Source organism: Oreochromis aureus, linkage group 8 (assembly GCF_013358895.1).
Source record: "Oreochromis aureus strain Israel breed Guangdong linkage group 8, ZZ_aureus, whole genome shotgun sequence".
NCBI classification, from domain to species: domain Eukaryota; kingdom Metazoa; phylum Chordata; class Actinopteri; order Cichliformes; family Cichlidae; genus Oreochromis; species Oreochromis aureus.
Window position 1 is genome coordinate 12984627 of NC_052949.1, and position 21993 is coordinate 13006619.

At 39.5% G+C, this 21993-nt stretch overlaps 2 protein-coding genes across 7 annotated transcripts; one reads left to right on the plus strand and one right to left on the minus strand.

The window, feature by feature from the left end:
* The first annotated feature begins 1009 nt into the window (after positions 1-1009).
* Positions 1010-13364, plus strand: LOC116327456 (ankyrin repeat and SOCS box protein 3-like). Of its 6 annotated transcripts, XM_039616564.1 has the most exons (6): positions 1010-1320; positions 6583-6615; positions 8972-9142; positions 9246-9358; positions 9766-9898; positions 11294-13364. In XM_039616564.1, exons 1-6 carry the CDS (start codon positions 1275-1277, stop codon positions 11539-11541), a joined length of 744 nt encoding a protein of 247 aa, XP_039472498.1. In that variant the 5' UTR covers positions 1010-1274; the 3' UTR covers positions 11542-13364. The 6 variants fall into 6 exon arrangements, 3 of the variants coding, with proteins under 3 accessions (XP_039472498.1, XP_039472499.1, XP_039472497.1); XM_039616565.1 differs by lacking the exon at positions 1010-1320 and having other exon boundaries at positions 6111-6615; positions 10049-13364; XM_039616563.1 differs by lacking the exon at positions 1010-1320 and having other exon boundaries at positions 6112-6615.
* Positions 13365-13586: 222 nt separating this feature from the next.
* Positions 13587-17925, minus strand: LOC120441446 (DNA-directed RNA polymerase III subunit RPC1-like). The gene is made up of 6 exons (XM_039616566.1): positions 17809-17925; positions 16651-16788; positions 16160-16331; positions 16003-16055; positions 15552-15791; positions 13587-13803 (listed from the first exon to the last, which is right to left on the minus strand). The coding sequence occupies exons 1-6, from the start codon at positions 17923-17925 to the stop codon at positions 13780-13782; spliced, it is 744 nt and encodes a 247-aa protein (XP_039472500.1). The 3' UTR covers positions 13587-13779.
* Positions 17926-21993: the final 4068 nt, after the last annotated feature.

Here is a 21993-nt window from a genome sequence, read left to right on the forward strand (position 1 = left end):
GAATCACCCTAACTTTAACATATTTGGCACAACCTCAGTCTATCACTTTTGCTATCCTTACGTACAGTCAGATGTTCTTTACCCTTCATTTTTGACCCTCTCAGTATTTAGCCTTGGCTAGCAAATGTACTCAAAGTCCACGTTGAGACGTCAAGATGTTATGTGTTATCAGACACTACAACCCAGCTGTCAAGTGAGACTAGGAACTTTGATGTTTTTGAACATTCAATGTTACTCAAAACACTCTACACACTATTCCAAATAACTGGTTTGAAACTGGTTACTTTTTAATTTTAGATTTCATTTTAAGTACTTAATTTGAACTTTCAGCGCTCTGCATGGTAGGCTGCATGGTGAGGCTCAGATAAGATAAAATAAGGACTTCATGATTCATCTTAGGTAAATTCACTTGTCACAGCAGCAATAATAAGTGATTAAAACGGACACAAGAGTAGAAAAAAAGAAAAGCAAAAAATACAAATAAAAACCTAAGATAAAAGTGAATTACACAGACAAAATCCAGATTTGGCATTTGCAAATTAAGGATTACTGGTTGTTCAAACAATTAAGACTATTTACTTGAGCAAACATGCAATTGAGGATTTTTAGTAGATCAGACACACTCTACTGTATTAGAGAAAAGACAGTTAGCTACATGGAAGTTGGAAGTTTTGGTTAATCAGATCCAGTAAAGCTCCTAAGTATATTACTGATCTGTTAAAATGTTACTCTTCAAACTTGTGACCTCAAATTATATAACCAGAAATAATTTATATTTTCTTTGAACTAGTGGAAAGGAGAGGGAATGGGGTCTTTCAAGCAGTCACACTTCAACTGTGAAACTCCCTTGTCCTTATGGTGTATTGACACTATTGAAACTTTTCAAAAGCAGTCTAATGTTAGAAGAGCTTTTAGGTAAACTGTTATTATTCTTCTTATCATTATTAGATATTTTATTAATTATATTTTTATTATGATGTTGATTTGGGTGACAATTATTTGATAAATATTATATATTAATTTTTTAAACATATTAACCATCCCTATGCTTAAAAAAACTTTTAAAAATAAAATTGTTCTTTTAAACTTGTGCATTGTTTGACTTTTAAAATTTTTGTATCAGGTGTAAAATGACTTTTTAAATAAAGTTGTTTTTAATGTGAGCAGCTCCTATTGGCTCGTTTAAAAAGAGGGAGGAGCAGATTGCACCGCCTAGCGTCTAGTCTTCGCAGTCTTTCGTCAGTTGCGGCCTTTTCTCTCCCTGGTGTTTGAGAATGTGGAGGACAAAAGGATACCAAAGAATCGAAAACTATGACGAAGGTAAATACTTAAAGTTTGATAAGTTTTCATTAATAGTTATTTTAGTAACTTTCTATAGTCGTCCTAAACGGTATAAGGGGGAGAAGCATAACGTCTTTAGCTAGCAGGTAGAACTGGGTTAATTACTGCATTGTCTTTGGCAAACATAATTTAAAGTTAATTACACAACTCTTACTGCCTATATTCTACTCAGCAAAGTTCATCTTATCTTATTCTGTTTTCATTGCGCCATTCTCTCTATACAGTTTTTGAATTTACATACTATAATGTACACGGGAGTTTTTTTTTCTGTGCTTCTGCAACTGTTTCTTAGGTTTTCCTGTAAGGTTTTTGTAATTAATTAAAAAATATATATATAATTTTTTTGGCTTTAGTGGATTCCCGCTCAGCTAACTCGGCCATTATGCACTACCCAGTAAACAAAATGGCTGAACAGTATCTTAAATGTTTGAACATGAGCTAGTCATACCATGTTACGTAATATTCATGTGCAGTGTAGCAAGCTCACCTTATAGGGGTGTAAAACATGAGGTGTATGAGGTGATTGTTTAAATTACAGGAGTAGATGCCTGCAGCTGAAACAGTTTTCTGATCTGAACGTGAACCTACTGGTCACGTTTACGGTAATGTTACCAGATATGCATTGTACTATAGGAAAACGGTGGTGGATCAGTGTGCAAAAAGCCCCCAAAAGAAACACACAGCTTCTTTAGCTCAAACACTGTCTGATCACTCTCTTAGATACTGTGCTGTTCCATCTAGTTATTGGTTACTGAGAAATGTTTGGCTATTAATTTATTAAGAGAGTGCAGCTGTTCAGATCAGATGGTGAAGTAGGAAAATGCAGAACATGTTACTATAGCTGAATGCTGTGTAAAAATACTAAACTCCCATTTATGGCTTTTACTACTGTGGGGCTAAATAAAAAATTACAGACATAATGAAATCTGCTACAATTACAAAGCTTAAGTTTAAAACAATTATTATATATTAAGCATTTTTTTTTGCTCTTTTTTTAAAATTCTTTTTGCTAATAATGGACTCAATTTTATTATCAAGTTCAAAGACCTATTAAACTTTTAAACCATTAAATCCAGGAAATTAGATGCCCGTAAATGTACGAGACCCTCTTTATGGCTAGTATCCCCAAATATTCAATAGTCCTTTCTAGTGCTGGGCGATATGGAAAAAATATTTGTCACGATATGAATTATTTTATATCATGATAACGATATATATCACGATATACCACAATGTTTCCAGTTATTCTCTGAAAAGTTTGAAAAATTTCATTCCTCACTTTTTTTCCTCAACTTTATTTTGAAGAGACATTTAACGGAACTGTCACAATTGAGAAACATACATTTTAGTATAAATGTATCAAATGAAAATAGCTGTGGCCTTCACATTTTTTTTTCAAAACGTACATTTAAAATGAATTGTCAAAATAAACTTAAAGTGCACAACAGTTTCAAGTTTCTGAGAAGAAAACTCAGATTTGCACAAAAGTTCAGCTATAAAAAATAAACAAATTATTTCTTAACTTTCTGAAATCTGTAACCTTGTACTGCAAAGTTTGCAAACCAATATAAAATGACAAAAGTAAGCATCACAGTTGAACAGAACTCTGTTTAAGGCATTAACCATAAATTAAAGTGCAAACAGAAAATGGCTACTTTGCAGAAGTAGATATGTTACTTTTGAATTTACAGGTTGAGTGCAAGGAAGACTAATTGGTCAACTGTGTTTGGCTTAAGACATGACCTCTTACATGTGATGATGTTCCCACTCGCACTGAAAGCCCTTTCAGATGAAGAACTAGTAGCAGGAATGCACAAGTACTTTCTGGCCAGCCTGGCCACCAATGGAAAGTTTGTCTCATGCTGCTTCCACCACTCCAGTGGGTCAGTCTCTGAGTCAGGTCCAGGTGATACATGGAGAGCTCCAGTTCAATGGATGCTCTACTGGGTTGGGAGTGGGTGGTGGATTGACCTGCCTTTTTGAAGTAGCTACCTAAACTTTTCTTTTTCTTTGTGGGACGGGGAAGCTCTGGATCATCGTCAGCAGCTGGGGGTGAACTGGAGGCTGCTGCTGTTTGTGCACTTTCTGGTGCTGTTGCTCCCACCATGTCCACCAGCTCTGCTGCAGCTCTCATCTTTATGAACTCCACCCTCTCTTCCTTGATGTAGGCTGTCTTAAACCGTGGGTCAAGAAGTGTTGCCATTGTCTAGGAGGTTGTTGGTGGCATGGTCATCATTAGAGCTGGGCGATATGACCCAAAATTCATATCTCGATATTTTTTAGCTGGATGGCGATATAAGATATATATCTCGATATTTTTTTTAAAGCCGTAAAGTAAGAACAAAAAGAGAGTTCTTAGTCAAAGCTGTGTCCCAGATGTCACACAGGCACTTTTATTAACATACAGCATAGATGTACATGAAAAAAACTACTCTCAAATAAATTATGAGCATTTATTAAATAATGATGCTCTATAAATAAAAGAAAACTATGTTGTTTTGTGCATAACAAAGAGCTCACAATTGTGGAGTCAAAATGTAAACTAAAAGACGCTGAGCATAATAACAAAGACAGATTTCACAGCTGCTCTGTTCCCATCTTCTACTGCGTGACTGACAGCCTGGAGTTTGAAATCCGCTTCATAACCATGTCTCTGAACAGGTGCCATCAACTTCTACTTTGGCTCTTGGCGAAGGCGGTCGCACTTTTCTCCTCTCCTCCTTCCCCTTATCTTCCCTGCTTAGCCTCTTATGTCCTTGTCCTGTCTCGTGTATATTACTTTCCCTGAACAGTCTCTCACTGTCGTTCTCTAAAACCTAAAAGAGAATTATGGATTTGATCAACTGGTCTCTGAATGCTATTGACACCCTCTTCTCAACGAGAAGCCCTGGCTCAGGAGAGCCCGAGTGCCCTGGAGGAACTTTCCCTGCCGGATACACGATGAACGGGTGGCAGACATGGAGGGTCGTGTGCCTGGCGGGACTGTCGATCGAGGATGCTGAAGATATCTACCTATTCGGAACCATGATAACAGGGTTCTTGCTGATCGGAGCTGGCTTGGCCCTGGCTTATCGGAGAATTAAGAGAGCGGAACCGGCTGTTCAAACCCCCCCAAGGCTGCCCGCTGGAATTGGAATTGAGACGATGGGACGAGGCGCGACTTCTCTGAACGAACGCAGCATGGTCAACAACTTGGAGATGCTTACAGCTGCCGTGAAGACTCAACATAACAGCATTGAGCGCATATTGGGATACATCAAAGAGAGGCCTGCTCAGGATGAGACCCTTGAGCGAAAGTTAGATAACATCGCAGAACGGATCACTGCGGCTGTGGGGTCTCAGAATCAAAAGAATGACAACACCACGGAACGGAAGTTTGATACCATCATGGGGAGGCTCGCGGCTATCCAACGGGAGATCGAGAGACCAGTGTCGGAGTGTTAAAAGAACAGCTTTGAAATTCTCCTGAGCTGCTCGCAGAAAAGAAAAATTAACGACATCAACATGCGGACACCATGGCGCCAGCTGTGGGACCAAGGCTGGGGCCGAACAAAAACAATTCCCTGATAACGACTGTGTGATGACTATTCTTCCCATTCTATGCAACGCCACCTGGGTTGGCTGGCAGACTGTTTACTTAGCCTGATAGGGCGAAGGACACTGTCCCAGCTGAACTCTGGACACGCAGACACATACACTTACACTGAAAAGCAAGCACACTTATCCCCCCCCCTTTCCAAACGCCTTCGATGCTTTTTTCCTGTGGGGGAAGACGGCGGGTCTGTGTGCCGCGCTGGAATGGTAGCGTTGTGCAGGATGACTGCTGTGTTTTCCTCCCGACTACTCCTCACTCCCTACCCAACCCTGTGGCTTGTCACGTGCTACATATGTTGTACTGTGGACATTTATGTGCTATCTGTGCAGAGGAGTTTTTTTGTTTCCTGTTCTCATGCTGTCCTCCCATAGGTGCCCAGCATGAGCAGAGGTCTCTTTTTTTCCTCTTGTACCTTTCCCATTGTTGTGTACTTTTTCAGTGTTTTTCTCTGTAACGCTGCCGATCTCCGACCTGTACTTCCATGTGTTGTCTATGTTGTGTGTGTAAGTGGGGGGGGGGGGGTCCTATTCCTCTGTGGGGCAACCTGCATATGGCCAATAAAGCATATTCATTCATTCATTCATTCATTCATTCATTCATTCATTCATTCGTTTATGGTCCTTATACACACACAATACGGTAATATTACGTTGAAGCACAGTACGTATTACTCCGCGAGGCTCCTCGGTAGCCGTAATGCTCCGACAATCCATCAAGCGGTGCAGCTCCGTAGCTTACCAAAGTCGAACTAAAACATTTTTTGACAGATTGCTGAGCGCCGTGTATCACATAAAATCGGTTCGCGGTCATCAAGCACAACCAGAATTCATACAAAAGGCGCGCAGTCAACTTTTGAGAAAATGAAAGGATTTCAGGCCGTGCATGGCATTAGCGTGGCTAGCTCGTTAGCGTGGTTAGCTCGTTAACACGTTGACGCCGTCCAGCCCCACGCACGGGGCGATGCGCAGTAACTCATTAACGGAGATTTGCCGTGTCCATCTTGTCGCTGCCTGCAGGTGAAGCAATGGGGGAGGAGGGGGAGTTGTGTTCAGTGAAGGAGAGGCGAGGTCGAGTAACGTTGGGTAAAGACAAAAGTGGACGAAAGACAGGCAAACTTGCGGCTCCGCAACTATAATTATAACGTAACATAGACTATATCGATATAAAGGATATTGTCACATCTTATATCTCGTATAAAAATATATCGATATTTTTAAAAAACTCGATATATCGCCCAGCTCTAATCTGGCTTCTTAATAATTTAATAAAAAATTAACAAGCCATGTAGTAATTTGAAAACCACTAGGGACCACTTATTACTATGTCACCAATTTTTTACTTAAAGGAATTTAGGATTTATGTCTGTCAAGTCATTTGTTCTGGCATAAGTCACCATTTTGATATATCTTCCTGTGACTTTAAAGTCTGTCAGCTAGTTAGATACATTTTTGCACTGCTAGTGTTTGCTGCTTGAATTAGTCAGTTTACCATATAAACACATGCAGTGCCTTTCAAACTTTTAATTACACTGTTCATTTTGTGCATTAGTAAGAGAATCTTTTATATTGAATTATCCTGGGAAAAAACGAAAATGTTTGTATTTTTTTTTTCTCATGCACTTTCTTTCATTTCCTTATCACATTTAGATTCTTCAAGATCACAAGCACCATCTTTGACATGTAAGTAACTTTCATATTATTTGTATTACTTATTATTGTTGTTATTATTATTATTATTATTATTGTTTTTGAAAAGTGATGGTCTTTGGGGCATCCTTGAAAGGAGTGCATTACTTCATTTTTTTTTTTTTTTTTACTGGTATTCAGTATATATATATCTATATATATATATTTTATTTATTTATTTAGGCACAGGAGGCAATGATCAATTTTAAAATTTAACATTTATTTAAATTTCCATCTTTTATGCTAACAATAATGCCAACAGTGTTCTCTTCACTTGTCCCACAACTCTGACAGTTTTGGTCCTCTGCTCTCCTCACAATTGGCTGATTTCCATCTGAGCTGCTACTGCAAACTGCATTAAACTGATTTTACATTGCCTTGTTATTCTAATCTTTATCTGCGTTTTGGACCCCAAACATTCACACCTGCTGTTAGTAACCAGAGCTCACAAGAGTGCAAGGCGTGTAGTTCAATAAAGTGATCAATGTGTTCACTAGCTGATTTCAATAAACCGGTAACTTATCAAATCTATATTTTATAGGAAGTACATTACTGATAAAAGTGGTAATAAACACTGTAACCAATAAAAATTTAAATTTCCTGTTATAAAAAAAAAATACTGCTGTGAGCTCGGTTTTCTAACACCAGGTGTGAACATCTACAGTCTTTAAGCTCTGGTAAAGATTTAAAAATAAAAGCATTAAATAACATAACATTAAACACTAAGTTAGTTTGATGGTGTTGACTGCAGCAGCTGAATGTTAATCAGCTGATCGTGATGGAAGCAGATGAGCGTTTTTCATCATGGTTGTTGGTGATGTGTTGGTCGAAACGAAACGGCTCTTAGAGCCGACTCTTTGAAGTGAACGACGCGAGCGTGTTTTTTTTTCTCTCTCTCACCCTCTTTCTCGCACTTTTTTTCCGCTTCACTCCGCACGCGAGCCTTGTGCTTTGCGCTGGGAAGAGGGGGGAGGGGCGGTAGTTACACTCGCAGTAGCACAGGAACAGAGCGGGAGGGAGAGAGAGAGAAAGAGAGCCAGGGACAACAACGTCACATTAGAAAGGTATAGTAATCATTGATAACTATTTTCAATTGCGGATGATAAAGGATACAGAAAGTTTATTCATGCAGGCCCATATGACAGAGAATGTGCATCTTCTTTTTGTTTTCATATTTTAATTTATATTTGTGTTGTGGTTTGCAGTGTTTTGTGTTGTTTCACTTTAAATTTGCTTAAAAGGAAAAAGCTGAAAATTTAAATAGTTCAAAGTTGAAATGTAAATAGTTGTTTTTTGTAGTATGATTTATTTATTACATTTTATGTGGAGAGAATAAATAAAAGTATATTTACGGTGTCCGCTAGAGACAAAGCACGTACAAACCCCAAAACATGTAAAAATTCCAAAACACGTAAAAACTCCATAGCACGCGAGAGGTTTGAGTTTTCTTCAGTGTATTTCTGACATTCAGGATTCCCCTCGAACAAATGGCCATAATTTCCTAACCGTAGAGGCTAGAACGGTCATTCTGACACTGTTTTGTTCAGAAGAGCTGGGGGAATCTTCAGGTCTTCATAATTCAGAGATACAATATAAATTATTAAAGATATATGACTTGTAATACACTGTAACTGAGTAGAGGTGAAGTAAAAACTGCCTTGACTTGCCCTCAAACAACATTTTGTAACTCTAAATCTATATGGAGCATCAAAATCATTCTTTCACCATAAGAAACAGCAGGCTTTGGTGAACAGTCATGGAAATTTTCAGGGCTCTGTTGAAATCCATCAAAAAGATATAACGAGAGAAAAAAGTGCCTCATTTCCAAAGTTTGAAATCTGAAGAAATCTGAGCGAGGGACAAATTTCCTACCTTCAAACAAATGTAATTCATGGCCAAACGGTAATAGGTGAGGAAAAAATTTTTGAATTGTGAGCATCAGGAGTGTCTGAAGATATATTGGCACAAGCCTCATGTCTTAACTTTGCTTCGTTAAGGAGATATGATGATTTGAAAATGCCTGTCATTAGAGAATTCCAGCACTGATTTTGAACAAACTCTCCATTGACTTTCTATGGAGAGTTTTCAGACTTTGTGTTGCTCTGAGGAGATTTGCGTGTTGTTTGTGTTAAAATAAAGAGTAAAATTCAAAGTACAGAAGCACAGTATCTGTACTTCATTACCTCCCACCTCTGAGGGTATTTCTAATCCTTCTACTTCTCTGCTAGACTCCAGATGGATGTGAATGATTAATGGATAAATCAGTCACTTCAGCAGCTGTTTTAAAGTTATATTTGCGTTTCTCTCATTTGCATGTTGTTCTTCCTCTTTGGTTTCCGCCTGTGTGCAGCACGCTCCTCCAGATGTAGTCGTGTTTATGTGAACCATCTGACGCATGAGGGCGAGTCTGCCTGTTACCTGGCAGCGCAGCGTGGACACCTGGAGGTGGTCCAACTGCTCCTCAAAGCACACGCTGATATCAACCAGCTCACTAACGACTTGTCCTGTCCTCTTTATGAACGTATTACAACTGCGCTTCACTGATGTTTAATTTTTTTCTGTTTTTGCTTGTCTAACCCTTTAAGCTCCTCTAACCAAATGAATGTCCCAAAATTTGCTTCCAGCTGTTAGCCACGGGCACACAAATGTTGTAGAACTGCTGGTAAGCAAAGGTGCTGAGGTCAGCAGAATACACACAGAGTCCAGCTGGACCTGCCTGCACCAAGCTGCATATAAGGTAGGCATTAGCATTAGCACTCACGTTCTTAAACGAACAGTTTTCATTTAACAGTAGATCATGACTTTTTGGTTTTGATCAGGAAAGCATGGTCACATCTGTTGGGGATTTTCCCTTATGTTTTCTGACTGGCTGCAAGGCACAGAGAGAGAGGGAGACTTTGTGCATGTATTAAACTTTTTATTACATTTCACTTATAAATGAACTAATTTTTTACCTTTAAACACCTGCAGAAAAGGTGCAAACTGGCACATAAAATTTCATCAGAATGCAGGCATGCAGTGATTTCTTGTGATGCTCACTGTGAAGAATGTAGGGCTTAAACGTTCCTGCTCTCTGCTGCCAGCATTAGCTGTGGGGTCCTTGTGTGTTTGCTGATTGTATTTAAGATCATGTTTCTCCCAAAGGGCCACACTGAGATCGTGCGCATTCTTGTTAATAAATGCAACCTGGAGGCAGTAGATGATCACAGGATTTCCCCGTTATTTGTGGCTGCACAGTATGGACAGAGGGGGTGCCTGGAAATACTCGTTAACGCCGGTAAATATGATTTTCTTTTAATGGTAGCTGTACATTTTTTTCCCTCCTTGTTAAAGGATCTCATGCTCCATGTCCTCTTGGCCTCTTCTTTAGGAAGTAATTAAGTAAAATAGATTACACAGTTAATTTTTTAACCTGCTTTCACTTCAGGTGCCGACGTGAACACGCAGGCAGTTGATCTGAGAACACCTCTGTTCATCTCTGTATCCACTGCGCGGCTTTCCCACGCAAACTACTCCGCCGCAGGCTAGCTCGCCAGGCTAACCTGTCGAGTGGCGACCCTTTGCTGTGTGAGGCTGCTGTGGCGCAAGGAGAAATTGAGATGCCCGATGATTTGGCCGCAACGCCAGGGCCGAGCTGGGCAGAGGTAGACCCTCAGCCCATCGCGACCGCTTTCTGCTCTGTGTGGCTCTAAACCAAGTATATTTTGCTGGCTGCTGGCTTCCTCTTCTCCTGAAGGCAGGACTGGAACCATCTTTACTGCTTCAGCCCCACATATAAGGCGCCACACCACCTCTGTCTCATGTTTCTCCCAAAGGGCCACACTGCGATCGTGCGCATTCTTGTTAATATCTCCTTAGTAATCAACAAGCTGTAATAGGTTTGTTCCAGGAATGGGCCTCTAAAAATCAAAAACTTGACTTTGTTTAATTTGGCCAATCACAGTTTCAGGGTTACCCTCTCATGCACAGCTGCTGTTTGGAGAAATCAGAGGAGGATATTCTAAGTAAACAGTTCTCTAACTTTCTGACTCCCCCCACTTCAGAAGCCAAAATAAGGTCAAACCCCACAGTTAACAGGTTTTATTAGTCAGTGATGTTAAACAAGGATCCCAATTAAATTTTAGTGACATTAAGATCAGCATAGTAGCATTTGCATTAGCCTGTTTTTGCCGGCCAAAATCAAATTCACTCATCTTATTTGCTCTCAGTTTATTTTCCTAACGTCACTCACCAGCAGTGGCCCTTTTCGCCCATCAAAAGAGGACTTTGGGGGAATAATCTTAAAAAAAAAAAAAAAAAAAAAAAAAAAAGCTTCTGTATTTAAAGCTGTCTGGTTATGCCTGAGAAAATTCTTTTAAACAGGAGATCGGCTAAATTTAAGTCAGGATCCAAAGCTGGTTGATCACCCATCATCATTATCTGTTCCTTTGTGTCATCTGTTCTTTGTACGCTGGAAGATGCAGACAGCCAAGTGTTAAATTACCTCCCTCAGTTTGTAAACTGGTCGACTTTATCTCCACATTTGAAAGATATTCTGGATCGAAGGGTGGCAGAAAAGTCCTGGGATCCACATCCATGTTTCGGTACAGCAGTAAATATGCACTGCAGAGGTTAAATAACCTGCACGTGGAAACACTGCAGCGATTGATCTTTTCTCTCCACCTTCTTTCAGACTCCGTCCCCTGTCTTTCACACATCTGCCGGCTGCAGGTCAGAGCACTGCTGGGACCAGATATCCTGATGAGGACCAATGTCGTCCAGCAGCTTCCTGTCCCCAACTGGCTTCATGAATTTCTTAAATTCAGGGAGATCCCAGAAGCTTCGTACACACATGCGCCACCATCACCTATTTCACAGCGACTCTGGGATTATCCCAGTATACACCAGCACAGACATAACCACATCCATATTCTTTATTAAATGCAAATATTTGAGTCTGGTTCATCATTTTATGCACATTCCTATTTGGAGTATGGCTGGATTGGAGGTTTAAACAGAAGAATGTCAGGTACAGAAGAGGGACAAATTAATAGAAAAACCAAAAAGCCTCTTACTAAGGTGTTGGACCACCAGAACAGCACTACTGCTCCTTTATGTTTATTCTTGAAATGTCTGGAAAGTCACTGGAGCGCTGGACACTATTCTTCCAAAAGATATTCCCTCCTATGTTTGATGATGTTGGAGAGGACTGTCTAATGGTCAAACATCTCCCACAGGCGTTCATTTGGTATCTCTTCTTGTGGGTTATTCTTGAGTGTGAGTTTGTTTAGCATTGTCTGTGTGTGTGTGTGTACAAAGATAACAACGTCACTCAGAACAGCGGGTTTTTCCCTTTTCTACATCTGAATGTTCTCTGAAAACAGGAAGCGGTTAGTAGCTGAATAAGTTCATCATCACAAGAGTTATTAGGTGAAAAGTCACATAGACATGTGGTTTGCTTAGTGATACAAAAAGAGCACATTTCATGTGGCTGATCACATTATGTACAATTTTCTTTTAACATTCCCTCCTGTTTATCAGAGAAATGAAATGTACATGTTATCAGTAAGTAACTACTTGTCTTTCACATTTTCAGTTACTACATCATTAGTTACACTTCATCTTCATCTAACAAATAGGAAAATAAGTCTTCATGATCTTCATCGGTTTTTGGTACATCTGCGTATGCTGTGAGTGACAAACTTATCTGTGAAATTACAGCTTTTAAACAAGGAATAACTCAAATAAAGAAAACAAAATAAAACCAGGGATACTCCAACGCCGATCAACAGTCTCTTTAAAACCTGTTAAAGTTGAGCGCTTCTTCCTGGATGAGGATGTTGATGTTGTTGTTGTGCGCTTTACAAAAGTCATTCTGAAGGTGTGGTCGGAGATCAGAATTAGTGCACCTGTTCCAGGGTGTTTCCCATAAATGGTTGTGTTAATACGCTCGGCATGTGCGAGCAAACGTAACAGTCTTTCTCTGTGGTCCTGTTAAACATGTATCTGTAACAGGCATTTTCATCCAAGGATGGATGTAGTCTCGTGTCATGTCCATTAGGTGGAGGTTGTCGTGCGTCCATCTTCTCTGTCTGCCTCGTGGCTCAGCTGCTGTTGGCATCAGCTGAGGTCCTGTAAGGGTGAGCTTTGTAGTCAAGGTAACCAGGAGGGTTCCCCTTCCCATGGTTGCACATAGGTCCATCACACCTGCACCTGGCTGCCCTAAAGTTGATCGGATGGAGATTGGAGTGCGGGCTTACCCGACGGGGGCCCAATCAGCACTTCCCCCCCTCACCCCCGAAGCAACCAAGCGTAGGTGAGACTTCCCGAATGTGCTTCCTCCTTGGTGTCAGGGCTTCCCGGGACCTCAGTCTTTTTGCAGTGGCTCTGACGTATCCAGGAGGGTCTCTCTTTGGGCTGCACAATTAATCGTTAGAAAATCGCGATCTCTTTTCCAAATGACGATTTAAAAAAAAAAAAAAAAAAAAATGACGATTGTACTGAATTTTGATCTGGGACATAATCTGCATGAAAACAAGCACTCACTCTTCCAACAAATGACAATACCGAAGCCAGCTGGCAGGGAAAAAACAACGGAGAGCACGTGAGAGATGACGAAGCTGTAAAGGCCAAGAAAGTGACAGGAGAGAATCCGTCCCGGTCAACCACATCAACAACGGGAACTTGATACAGCGCTTCCCCATAACCGTCAAACTCCCGCAGGCACAAAGAAATTATGGAGGCTATCACTTATCACCTGGCTAAAGATATGGCTCCCATCCACACTGCAAAACGAGGGATTTAGGAAATGATCAACACCCTAGACAAACGCTACACAGTGCCGTCCTGCAACTATTTTTCAAATGTTGCACTACCTGCTCTATACACGCAGTGTCGTACAACATTTTGCGGCAACGACAAAATGTGACACATTTATTGTTTTTATGTTCATTTATTTTTATGTTCAGTCTCAACTGTTACGCAGTTGATGTGCAGTTAATAAGTGCAATAAATATTTATACTGGAAAAGAAAATCGTGAGAGAATCGTGATCTCAATTCTAAGCAAAAAAATCGTGCAGCCCTAGTCTCTCTGCAATTTTACATCATTTGGATTGAAATGTTGTGACTGCACACGTGTGATTCACACCATTTTCATATTCTTCAGTGACCCTTGTGCCCTATGGATGAGGGGAATTCTCACTCTGAAAGAGAGCATACATAAGGATAAAAGCCAATCACATAGACCAGGGGTCGGCAACCTGCGGCTCTTTAGTCCTTATACTGCGGCTCCGCGTGGTTTGGGAAAATAAATTAGAAGTATTTAGCTGAAGTGTATTTTATTTATGTTAGTTCTTTTTAACTTGTAGTTCTAAATTGAAAGGTTATTGTGATTTTGAAATATAAAAATAAAATTATATTCTATTATTTTTTCCTCGCTCAATATAAGCGTCACACTCGCGGAAGCCGGTGTACCCGCCGAAACGCCGTGCATTTATCGAGACTTTCAACCCCAGGTAGGCCAATTATGGATCTTCGGATCCACATTATGTCAGCAGCTGTTCTCCACTGTGAACTACGTTAAAGACAAACACCGCTCACGCCTGACAGATGACAGCTTACAGTCCTGCGTAAACTGACTTCATACAGCCCCGATTAGCAGACGCTGTGCGCAGAGGTTCAGGAGCAGGGGTCCCATTGTAAACATATCACGGCAGACCCGACGATGTTTGCATGAACACGCTTTCCAGCATCTCTATATTGAGCACTTTTCACACACGGTTGCTGTACGCATACAGCCGGCTGTAGCTTTTCAGCTCACAGCCCGACACATACCAACACAACAGCATAGAGAGCACAGACATTAAGACGGCGAGGCGTGATTGCGGGCCTCGCTCAGGTGCGTCTGCCTCCCCTGCAGCGGCGCTGCAGACCACGCCCCGCCGCACGCATTAACCAGGTCAAATACATATTTAGGCAGAATTTTGCAAATATCTATTTTTCATTTTTCAGCAGCATAGAGCTTTTTTACCAATTATTTTTTAAAACTCAGGTCAAAGCTCCAACAGCCCAAAGGCGATATAAGGGAGTTCAAAATGTGTTGATTACATAAATAAAATGTAATTTTCTCTGTAGCACTTCATGGATTTCATAAGCAACACACTTAAGTTGTTCACACAAAGCATAAAGATAAAAAACAATATATGCAGTGTTATCTTCATTTTAGATGTCAAAAAGTATTTGCGGCTCCCAGTGTTTTCTTTTGCATGGAAACCGGGTCCAAATGGCTCTTTGGGTGTAAAAGGTTGCAGACCCCTGACATAGACAAACTTTGTATTGATTTACAGCTAGTGTCAATAAACAGCTCACTAGTGGTTAAAATAACAACAAAGCAGCCAAGAAATATATAACATACAAACAGATGTAATTATCCAAACTCATTCATATTCTTCCTCCGTTTTATTGCCACCAGATCATCAAAAGCTGTACAACGTAGGAAGTGTTATGAGCAGCTGATCGGATCGGCAAAGCGTGTTTCTGGAATATCGTTTTTGTTCCTCCAAGTCTGGAATATTATGTTTTTGTTGCTGGAAGTGCTTTTTATGCAATTTTTGCAAAGCTATATGTGGAAGGAAACCGTGACTTAGGACAAGCTAATGGAATAAGATGTAAGTACAACTCCTACGGTTTCAAATGCAAAAAAAATTATTGCGCTACCTTACGTGGTTCCAGTTCTACAGGGATTTAAAAATAGTTAGGCAAAACGGAGCGTGCCTGTTCCGACCGGTTGTAAAGGGTTAATGATATATTTTATGTAATAATTTATAAAATTAGGGTTAGAAACGATAGAAGACAAATGGCACGATAGACACTTTTCTATCGTCCACACGATATATATCGTCATATCGCCCAGCACTAGCCCCTGCTGTTAACGTGTACAGGTGAAAGATACCTTTTTAATGACATCATTAAGGAAGATTATCTCTGTTAGCTTCATAGTGAGGTCGTCTTCATTGGTGCCAGACTTAAGGTCGCTGACAACAGACGGTCGGATGCAAAGAGGAGGCACGAGGAGACGGGTGATGATAAGGTCTGCGGGTTTCCCTGCTTCGGGGTTCATCAGCAGCAGAGGGATGTCCTCTTCAGGAATCCTCCTGAACAGGTTCAGCACGACTAGAGGATTCAGGTTTTCCTGAAAAGGGAATTAGAAATGAAGGCAAGATCCTGAGTTCAAAGAATACATCGATTTTTCTAAAAAATGAATAAATAAATGAATAGAAAGAATTTTAAAAATTCCTTACATCTAAAATAAATGCTTTTAATATTTATTTCCAAATTATCCTTAAACCATACAGTGACTGTAAGCCACAGCCATGTCGATATATTAGGCCTACTTTTTATACTTTTTTATACTTCTCATGGATGATCTTAAGTAGGCCACACTTTTTGACTGGTCCTAAAGAGTAAACACACACACACACACACACACACTGATTTAGCAATCAAGTCAGGGTGGCTTTTAAAAAGAACCAGTTATGAAATGCAAAGGTCTCTCCTCACCATTGAAAGCAGAACAATTTAGACAGACTGTCCTTTTGCGGCATTTATCAGAGATTTTCTTCTTCAGCCCACGTTTCTGGAGATAGGCCAGGTTAGGCCGTTTCAAGTAATCCATGAACTGCAGCTTCTCTTCTTTCGTCAGCATCATCCTTGAACATGTCTTACAAATCATCTGGATACACAAGGAGGGAACTGAATTATCGTTTCTCACAAAGTCTTAAATTATGAAATGTACTGCATATCACTTCACCTTCACCACTTCAACATTTGGCAATACAGTAGTATGATAACTCAAGAAATAATGACTCTCTTTATTTCTCGCCTATTTATGGCACTCTAGTGACACCTAAAGGAGAAATACAATTTCACATCTATGGTTTTGAAATAGATTTTAAAATGTACCTTGCAATTCCTTAAACATGTACTCTTGGAACACAATGAAAGGTTTGTAAGATATTTTAGTCACTACAACAAGAAAACACTGGATTTACCTGTAAGATTCCTATCGTGGCTTTGAAATAACCAACATGAAAACAGGGCAGCTCAAGATCCAGGTAGCCATAATGTCCTAAACAATCTGCCAGATTCTTCCCACATGTCAGGCACGGTCTGTCTTTCTCACTGGTGCCCTGCAGGAAGCATGAGATCGGAGAAATAAGGCTGAAATATGAGGATTAACTCAATGGGTAATTCAAGACTGTTATTGATGCACCAATGCAAATTTACCAAACACCCATATAAGAGTTCAGTGGTGTAAAAATCAAGCATGTGGACTTCCACACTGTGACAACCCCTTGTGAATAAAGGAGCAGCCAAAAGAAGCTTTCGTGTGTAAATGTTTAAATATTTAAAGTTAAATGTTTAAAGATGTCATAATAAAGAGTGAAAGCTCTTAAAACAATACCATTATTTTCTTATTTATTCATAATGAAACTTTCCTTTATTTAATTTTAGAAAAGTAGAGACAAACTATATAAATACAAGTGTATACACACGTATACACAGAGAAAATGTCTCTCTCATATGCATGCCTTTATACCACAACTTCCATTAAGCCTTGAGCCTATGTCTAAATCTCAAAATGTATATTTAAAAAAGTATATCTTATAACTATTTTAAATGATTTTTATTAATTTGTTAATGCAAAAAAAAAAAAAAACAACAAAAAAAATCACAAAACTGGACTCTTTTCTTCACAGAGCTGAAATTACACCAAGGTGGACAGAGATTAGAAAATTTGATCATTTTGTTTGTGGCTAGTTATCATCAAGAATGCTTACAAATAATTAGGCTGTGGAGCTGAATGAGACCTGAACACACTGAGTCAGCTTCAACATTTAAATGAAGTTTTGTTAGCCCTGGAATGATATATGATAACTTTTTATTTTTCATAGATGGGGTTGTCAAACCAGCTAGCACAAAGAAAACATGGCTGTTTGATCTTTAGTAATGACAGAAGAAGAATGAACGTGATGTGCATTTATGGAAATGGAAACTAAATTAACTTTCACATAAAAGGCCTCTTAGCAATCCCTTCCAAACATTTTTGACATATTTTATGTCCATGCCCTGTATTTCTGTATTTATGCATTTCTCAGGTGTTTTCTTGAGTCATTGCAAACAGAAGTAAAAGGTCTTCCATGTCATACCATACGGTGGTCCAACACTCCATAGGCCAGTGGAGTGTGTTTGGTGTCCTGGCTGTAGAGATTTTTACTGACCACCTGGATGTGGGCCTGCTGCCGCATCTGCTCAGCAGATTTCATGCCGAAAGCAGATGTGGCTTCTGTAAACAATGACATAAAATAAAGCAAAAACAAATTAACGAGTTTAATATCTCCAGTTGGTAACAAGAGGAAACAAATAAGCAGGATTGCTTGAGCTCTGGTACACCTTTGGTCAGAAGTTTATAACCAATGTCATAGTCATAGTAATCTTGAACTTTAAATGATTTCTTTGAACTGTTCCTTTTCCAGGTCATAATGATTATACAGCATACATCTTTAATGGATTTAGTGGATTTAAAGGTAGACCTCCTCCTTTATTATTCCATCCACTTTGTACATTGCAAAAAAGTGGATGAAACCAGTAGCAAAAAGTTCCAGAACATGATGCCGCCGTTATTATGCTTGACAGCTGGTACAATGTTCGTAGGTTTGCAAGCCTCACCTGTCCTTATCCAAACACACCTCTTGTCATTCTAATCAAACTTTTCTCCATAAAGTATTTGGCTCGTTCGTGTCCATGACACGGCCATGTTCTGATCACAGCTGTATTGTTGTTGAAACCACTTTTTCTAGCATATCATAGGCAAAGCTTACAAGAAAACCTTCTATAAAATCCTATCTTGAACTTACTGAACTATTGGGTGACGCATGCTTACAGAGTGACACTAGCGTTTACGTGAAAACTTAGTTGCCAATACGCAGATTCAATGAAGCATATTTACTCATTCATCACACTTTTTAAATGCGTCCATCAAGGCTTTCAACTCTATTCCACCGTTACGTTATGTAAGTACGACATAACGTACAATTCAGAACTATTCTTATATTAACGACCTAAACAACTTGTGTGGCTAACCGGCGAGCTAACCAGGCTAACAGGAGTCCTCCCTCGGTCATACTCAATTTTTTTTGGCCACATCTGTCTCTCTGAACTGCTCCTTCACCATTTTGGCTGCTTCTACTACATTAATAATATTACACGAAAGTAAATTGTTATGTTGTCCTCATTGCAGGATGCTAAGCTACAGAAATAGCCAGCATACTGTCATGTTGTGAATATGCTAGCAGTCAGCAGCATGCAATGTGTTGATAGCATGCATGGGAGCCACCGTGCAGTGCTGCCTTCAGGGTCTATTTGAAATTTAACAACACGTACTCTGATTGTTTTAGGCCTTACTATATTGACAGATTAAAAAAAAACTATAGGAAACTTACAAAAAGATGCTTTCACAGAATACATGGATACATTTAATTGTTTAAATATATAGACATAAAAAATACGCGTAGTATCTCCTTCTTAAATAAATGTGGCGATCATATGCGGAGTTAGTTTTAATTAACAAAGGCTAATTTTATCATATTCATATTGTGGGTTTTTGTTATTAAAATTTACACTCGATGGTCTCCTCGGCCTAGTCCCACAAAACTTGTTTTTAATTGCCTATTTCTTTAAAAAAATAAAATAAAAAAAAAGTATATGAAAGCCATTGAACGCATCGTAAGCATACACCCAACAACAGGCGGAAAGAGAAGTCACGGAAGTACGGATACAGCTAGTATGACCTGTATGCTGACACCTAGCGGCTAACAGGAGTACTACTTCCAGGGGGATTTATGGTGAATTTAGCTCATCTTCAAAAGTGTAATTAAATTAAATTAAAAAACATTATTTCTGGAAAAAAAATCAACTCTCCTTAATTTAGAACTATGACTTTTTGAATGTTTGCATATATGATGAAAGGGAAATAAAATAAATGAAGAGAAGTATATTAATGGACTACAGATGACTGTTCAGAAAATTAATGTACTCTTAAATGTTTTTAAATGTAACAACATAGGGATTCTCATGTAAATCCATCAATCCAGCACACACACACACACACACACACACACACACACACACACACACACACATATATATATATATATTTACATATATGGATGGATTTGCATGACAATTTTTCTCAAATATTTCCTCAGTGAAAATGCATCAATCTATGCTCTTATATCACATACAGTATGTTTAACAATTCAGCCTCTAGATGGCACCAAATGCTTTTCCAGCCGCTGGAAACAGGGTGAGGGAGGCAGCTCGGGCTAAACAAACCTGCTGTTGTACCTGTGTGCTTTGATGCGTTGGCATTGAGGCACTGATGGCGACTGATGACTTCCTGATGAAAATTTCCTCCCACAACATGCTTGTGTTGATTAATAGTTCTGTCAGCTTATAACCACTGACAGCGAACATTGCCCAACTGAATCTGATTTGCCATTTTCTAATTCTGCTGACATCTGAATCTAAGAAGGCCTCTAATTGAACCTCTAATACAGTGTTTAACAAGGTCTGCCCTTTTTCAATCTGCCTTTGGTGAAAACAGCTTCCTGAAAAGGTTGGTCTCTAAAAGGATAGTCCAATACTTAAAACATATACATATACATACAGAGCATGAGAAATGATCCAGATAAACACTTGAGGGACTTCTGCTAACAACGCCTTCAGCTTAAGGGGTAACACAGTAATCGCTCTTTAAAGTGCCCCTTGAGCATCTATGTGTACAAAACTGTGTATGAAATAGAGTACGGTTGGTTAATCGTCCAATCATGAGCAGAAGCACAACCTCACAAACGCAGCACTCCCCATGGAGGAGTTGAATATCTCAGACTTCTCAGATCCGAGGTCTGCTCAGGAAAACCATCTCTCAGGAGGGAGGATCCAGGGATTTGTTTACTGTCACTGTGCTAAATTGTGATAGATTTAGTTTCAGAGAAAGGCTTTTAGATGAATTATGCAACTTTTTCCCTTGTATATGCTGAAGCTCTAGGGTATGTAATGACCAGATAATGCACTTTGCCAATTTCCACAAAATCTGCAGGATTGATGTATACTAAAGTTGAGAGAGTCCCTAGATTATTATGTATTTTATTAAGACTGAAAATGGTGAAAAGTCTAACACAATGAATTGACGTTATTAGTATTCAGTACTCACAGTAACAGTCGTCTCGAGGCATTTTGTACTGTAAAGTAAACCTTATACAATATTAAAGAGAGCGCTCCAATGAATGGCAGCCGTCTTTGAGCAAGCACTTGGGGATGGTGGAAAGGAAGAACTCCCTTCTTACAGGACGAGACCAACAAAAAGGTGGGGGCAGCCATCTAACGCAAGCAGTTAGGAGGTGAGGGTAAAGAGGAGCGATAAAAGGAAACAATACAGAGACAAAGGACAAAAATCCTACTATGGTGAATACACTATGTTATTCAATTAAGACAAAGCTAAACAGACATGGTTAATCTTTACATTTAAGAAATGATACAAAGCAATTTAATGTATTTTTATTTGATGATCTAAATCTTACTATTATGCAAAATTACCTTAATTATTTATATGTGTAAATAGAAAGCACTCATAAGCCCTCCCTATAATACTAATTCTTGAGTGCCACACGTGCCATTTACATTATTCAAAACGTATTTGTTGATCAATGTAGCCACCAACTTTGTGTAATTAACATGAGTAATTACTGTGCTTAATTTACAGAGCCACCCAAGGTTCATAATCAGGCTACAAAACATTGACCCAAGACAATTGATTGATCCTTTCCTCCTTTAAAACCATGCCCCTGCTAATGACTAAGTAATGAGGAGATAGTGTATGGCTAGGGTGGCTAATACAGCTTTCACTCTCCATATCCAGACTGGCTGGTGCCCCTCCCTCCACCCTATCCCTTGAACTCCATCTCCTCCTCCTCACCATGTTTTCTGCAATGGTGTCATCTCTTCGCTCAGAGGCCCCTCTTCCTCTTTCCGCGTGTGTGTCTGCACGCGTGTTGTGTGTACTGCTCGGTAATCAGCCACACAGACTCGCCTTTGGTGGCTGGAGACTGATTCAATATTCCACTGGGTAATTTATGCAGAACTAATTCTCTACAGGAATGGAAGGGCTTGGAGGAAGGCTGAAAGAGAGAGGGAAAGAAATGCAGGCAGGAAGAAATCTGTGGTGAAATAATTATCCTCGGTGTCACTGTAGCAACATTCTGTGAAGTTGATGTCAATAAAATATTGAGCTACCCAATCCATTTCAATTTCACCTCAAAAAGATGCTGCAGAGG

Excerpts from the sequence above, each read along its gene's own strand:
- LOC116327456 (XM_039616563.1), top strand. The coding sequence starts at position 6,528 with ATGTTTGTATTTTTTTTTTCTCATGCACTTTCTTTCATTTCCTTATCA. Across the intron at positions 9,359-9,765 it reads TGCACCAAGCTGCATATAAG|GGCCACACTGAGATCGTGCG; the intron begins GTAGGCATTAGC and ends TTTCTCCCAAAG. Across the intron at positions 9,899-11,293 it reads GGAAATACTCGTTAACGCCG|ACTCCGTCCCCTGTCTTTCA; the intron begins GTAAATATGATT and ends ACCTTCTTTCAG.
- LOC120441446 (XM_039616566.1), bottom strand. The coding sequence starts at position 17,925 with ATGAAATCTGCTGAGCAGATGCGGCAGCAGGCCCACATCCAGGTGGTC. Across the intron at positions 16,789-17,808 it reads GAGTGTTGGACCACCGTATG|GGCACCAGTGAGAAAGACAG; the intron begins GTATGACATGGA and ends TGCTTCCTGCAG. Across the intron at positions 13,804-15,551 it reads TTAATGATGTCATTAAAAAG|AGTGAGAATTCCCCTCATCC; the intron begins GTATCTTTCACC and ends GCTCTCTTTCAG.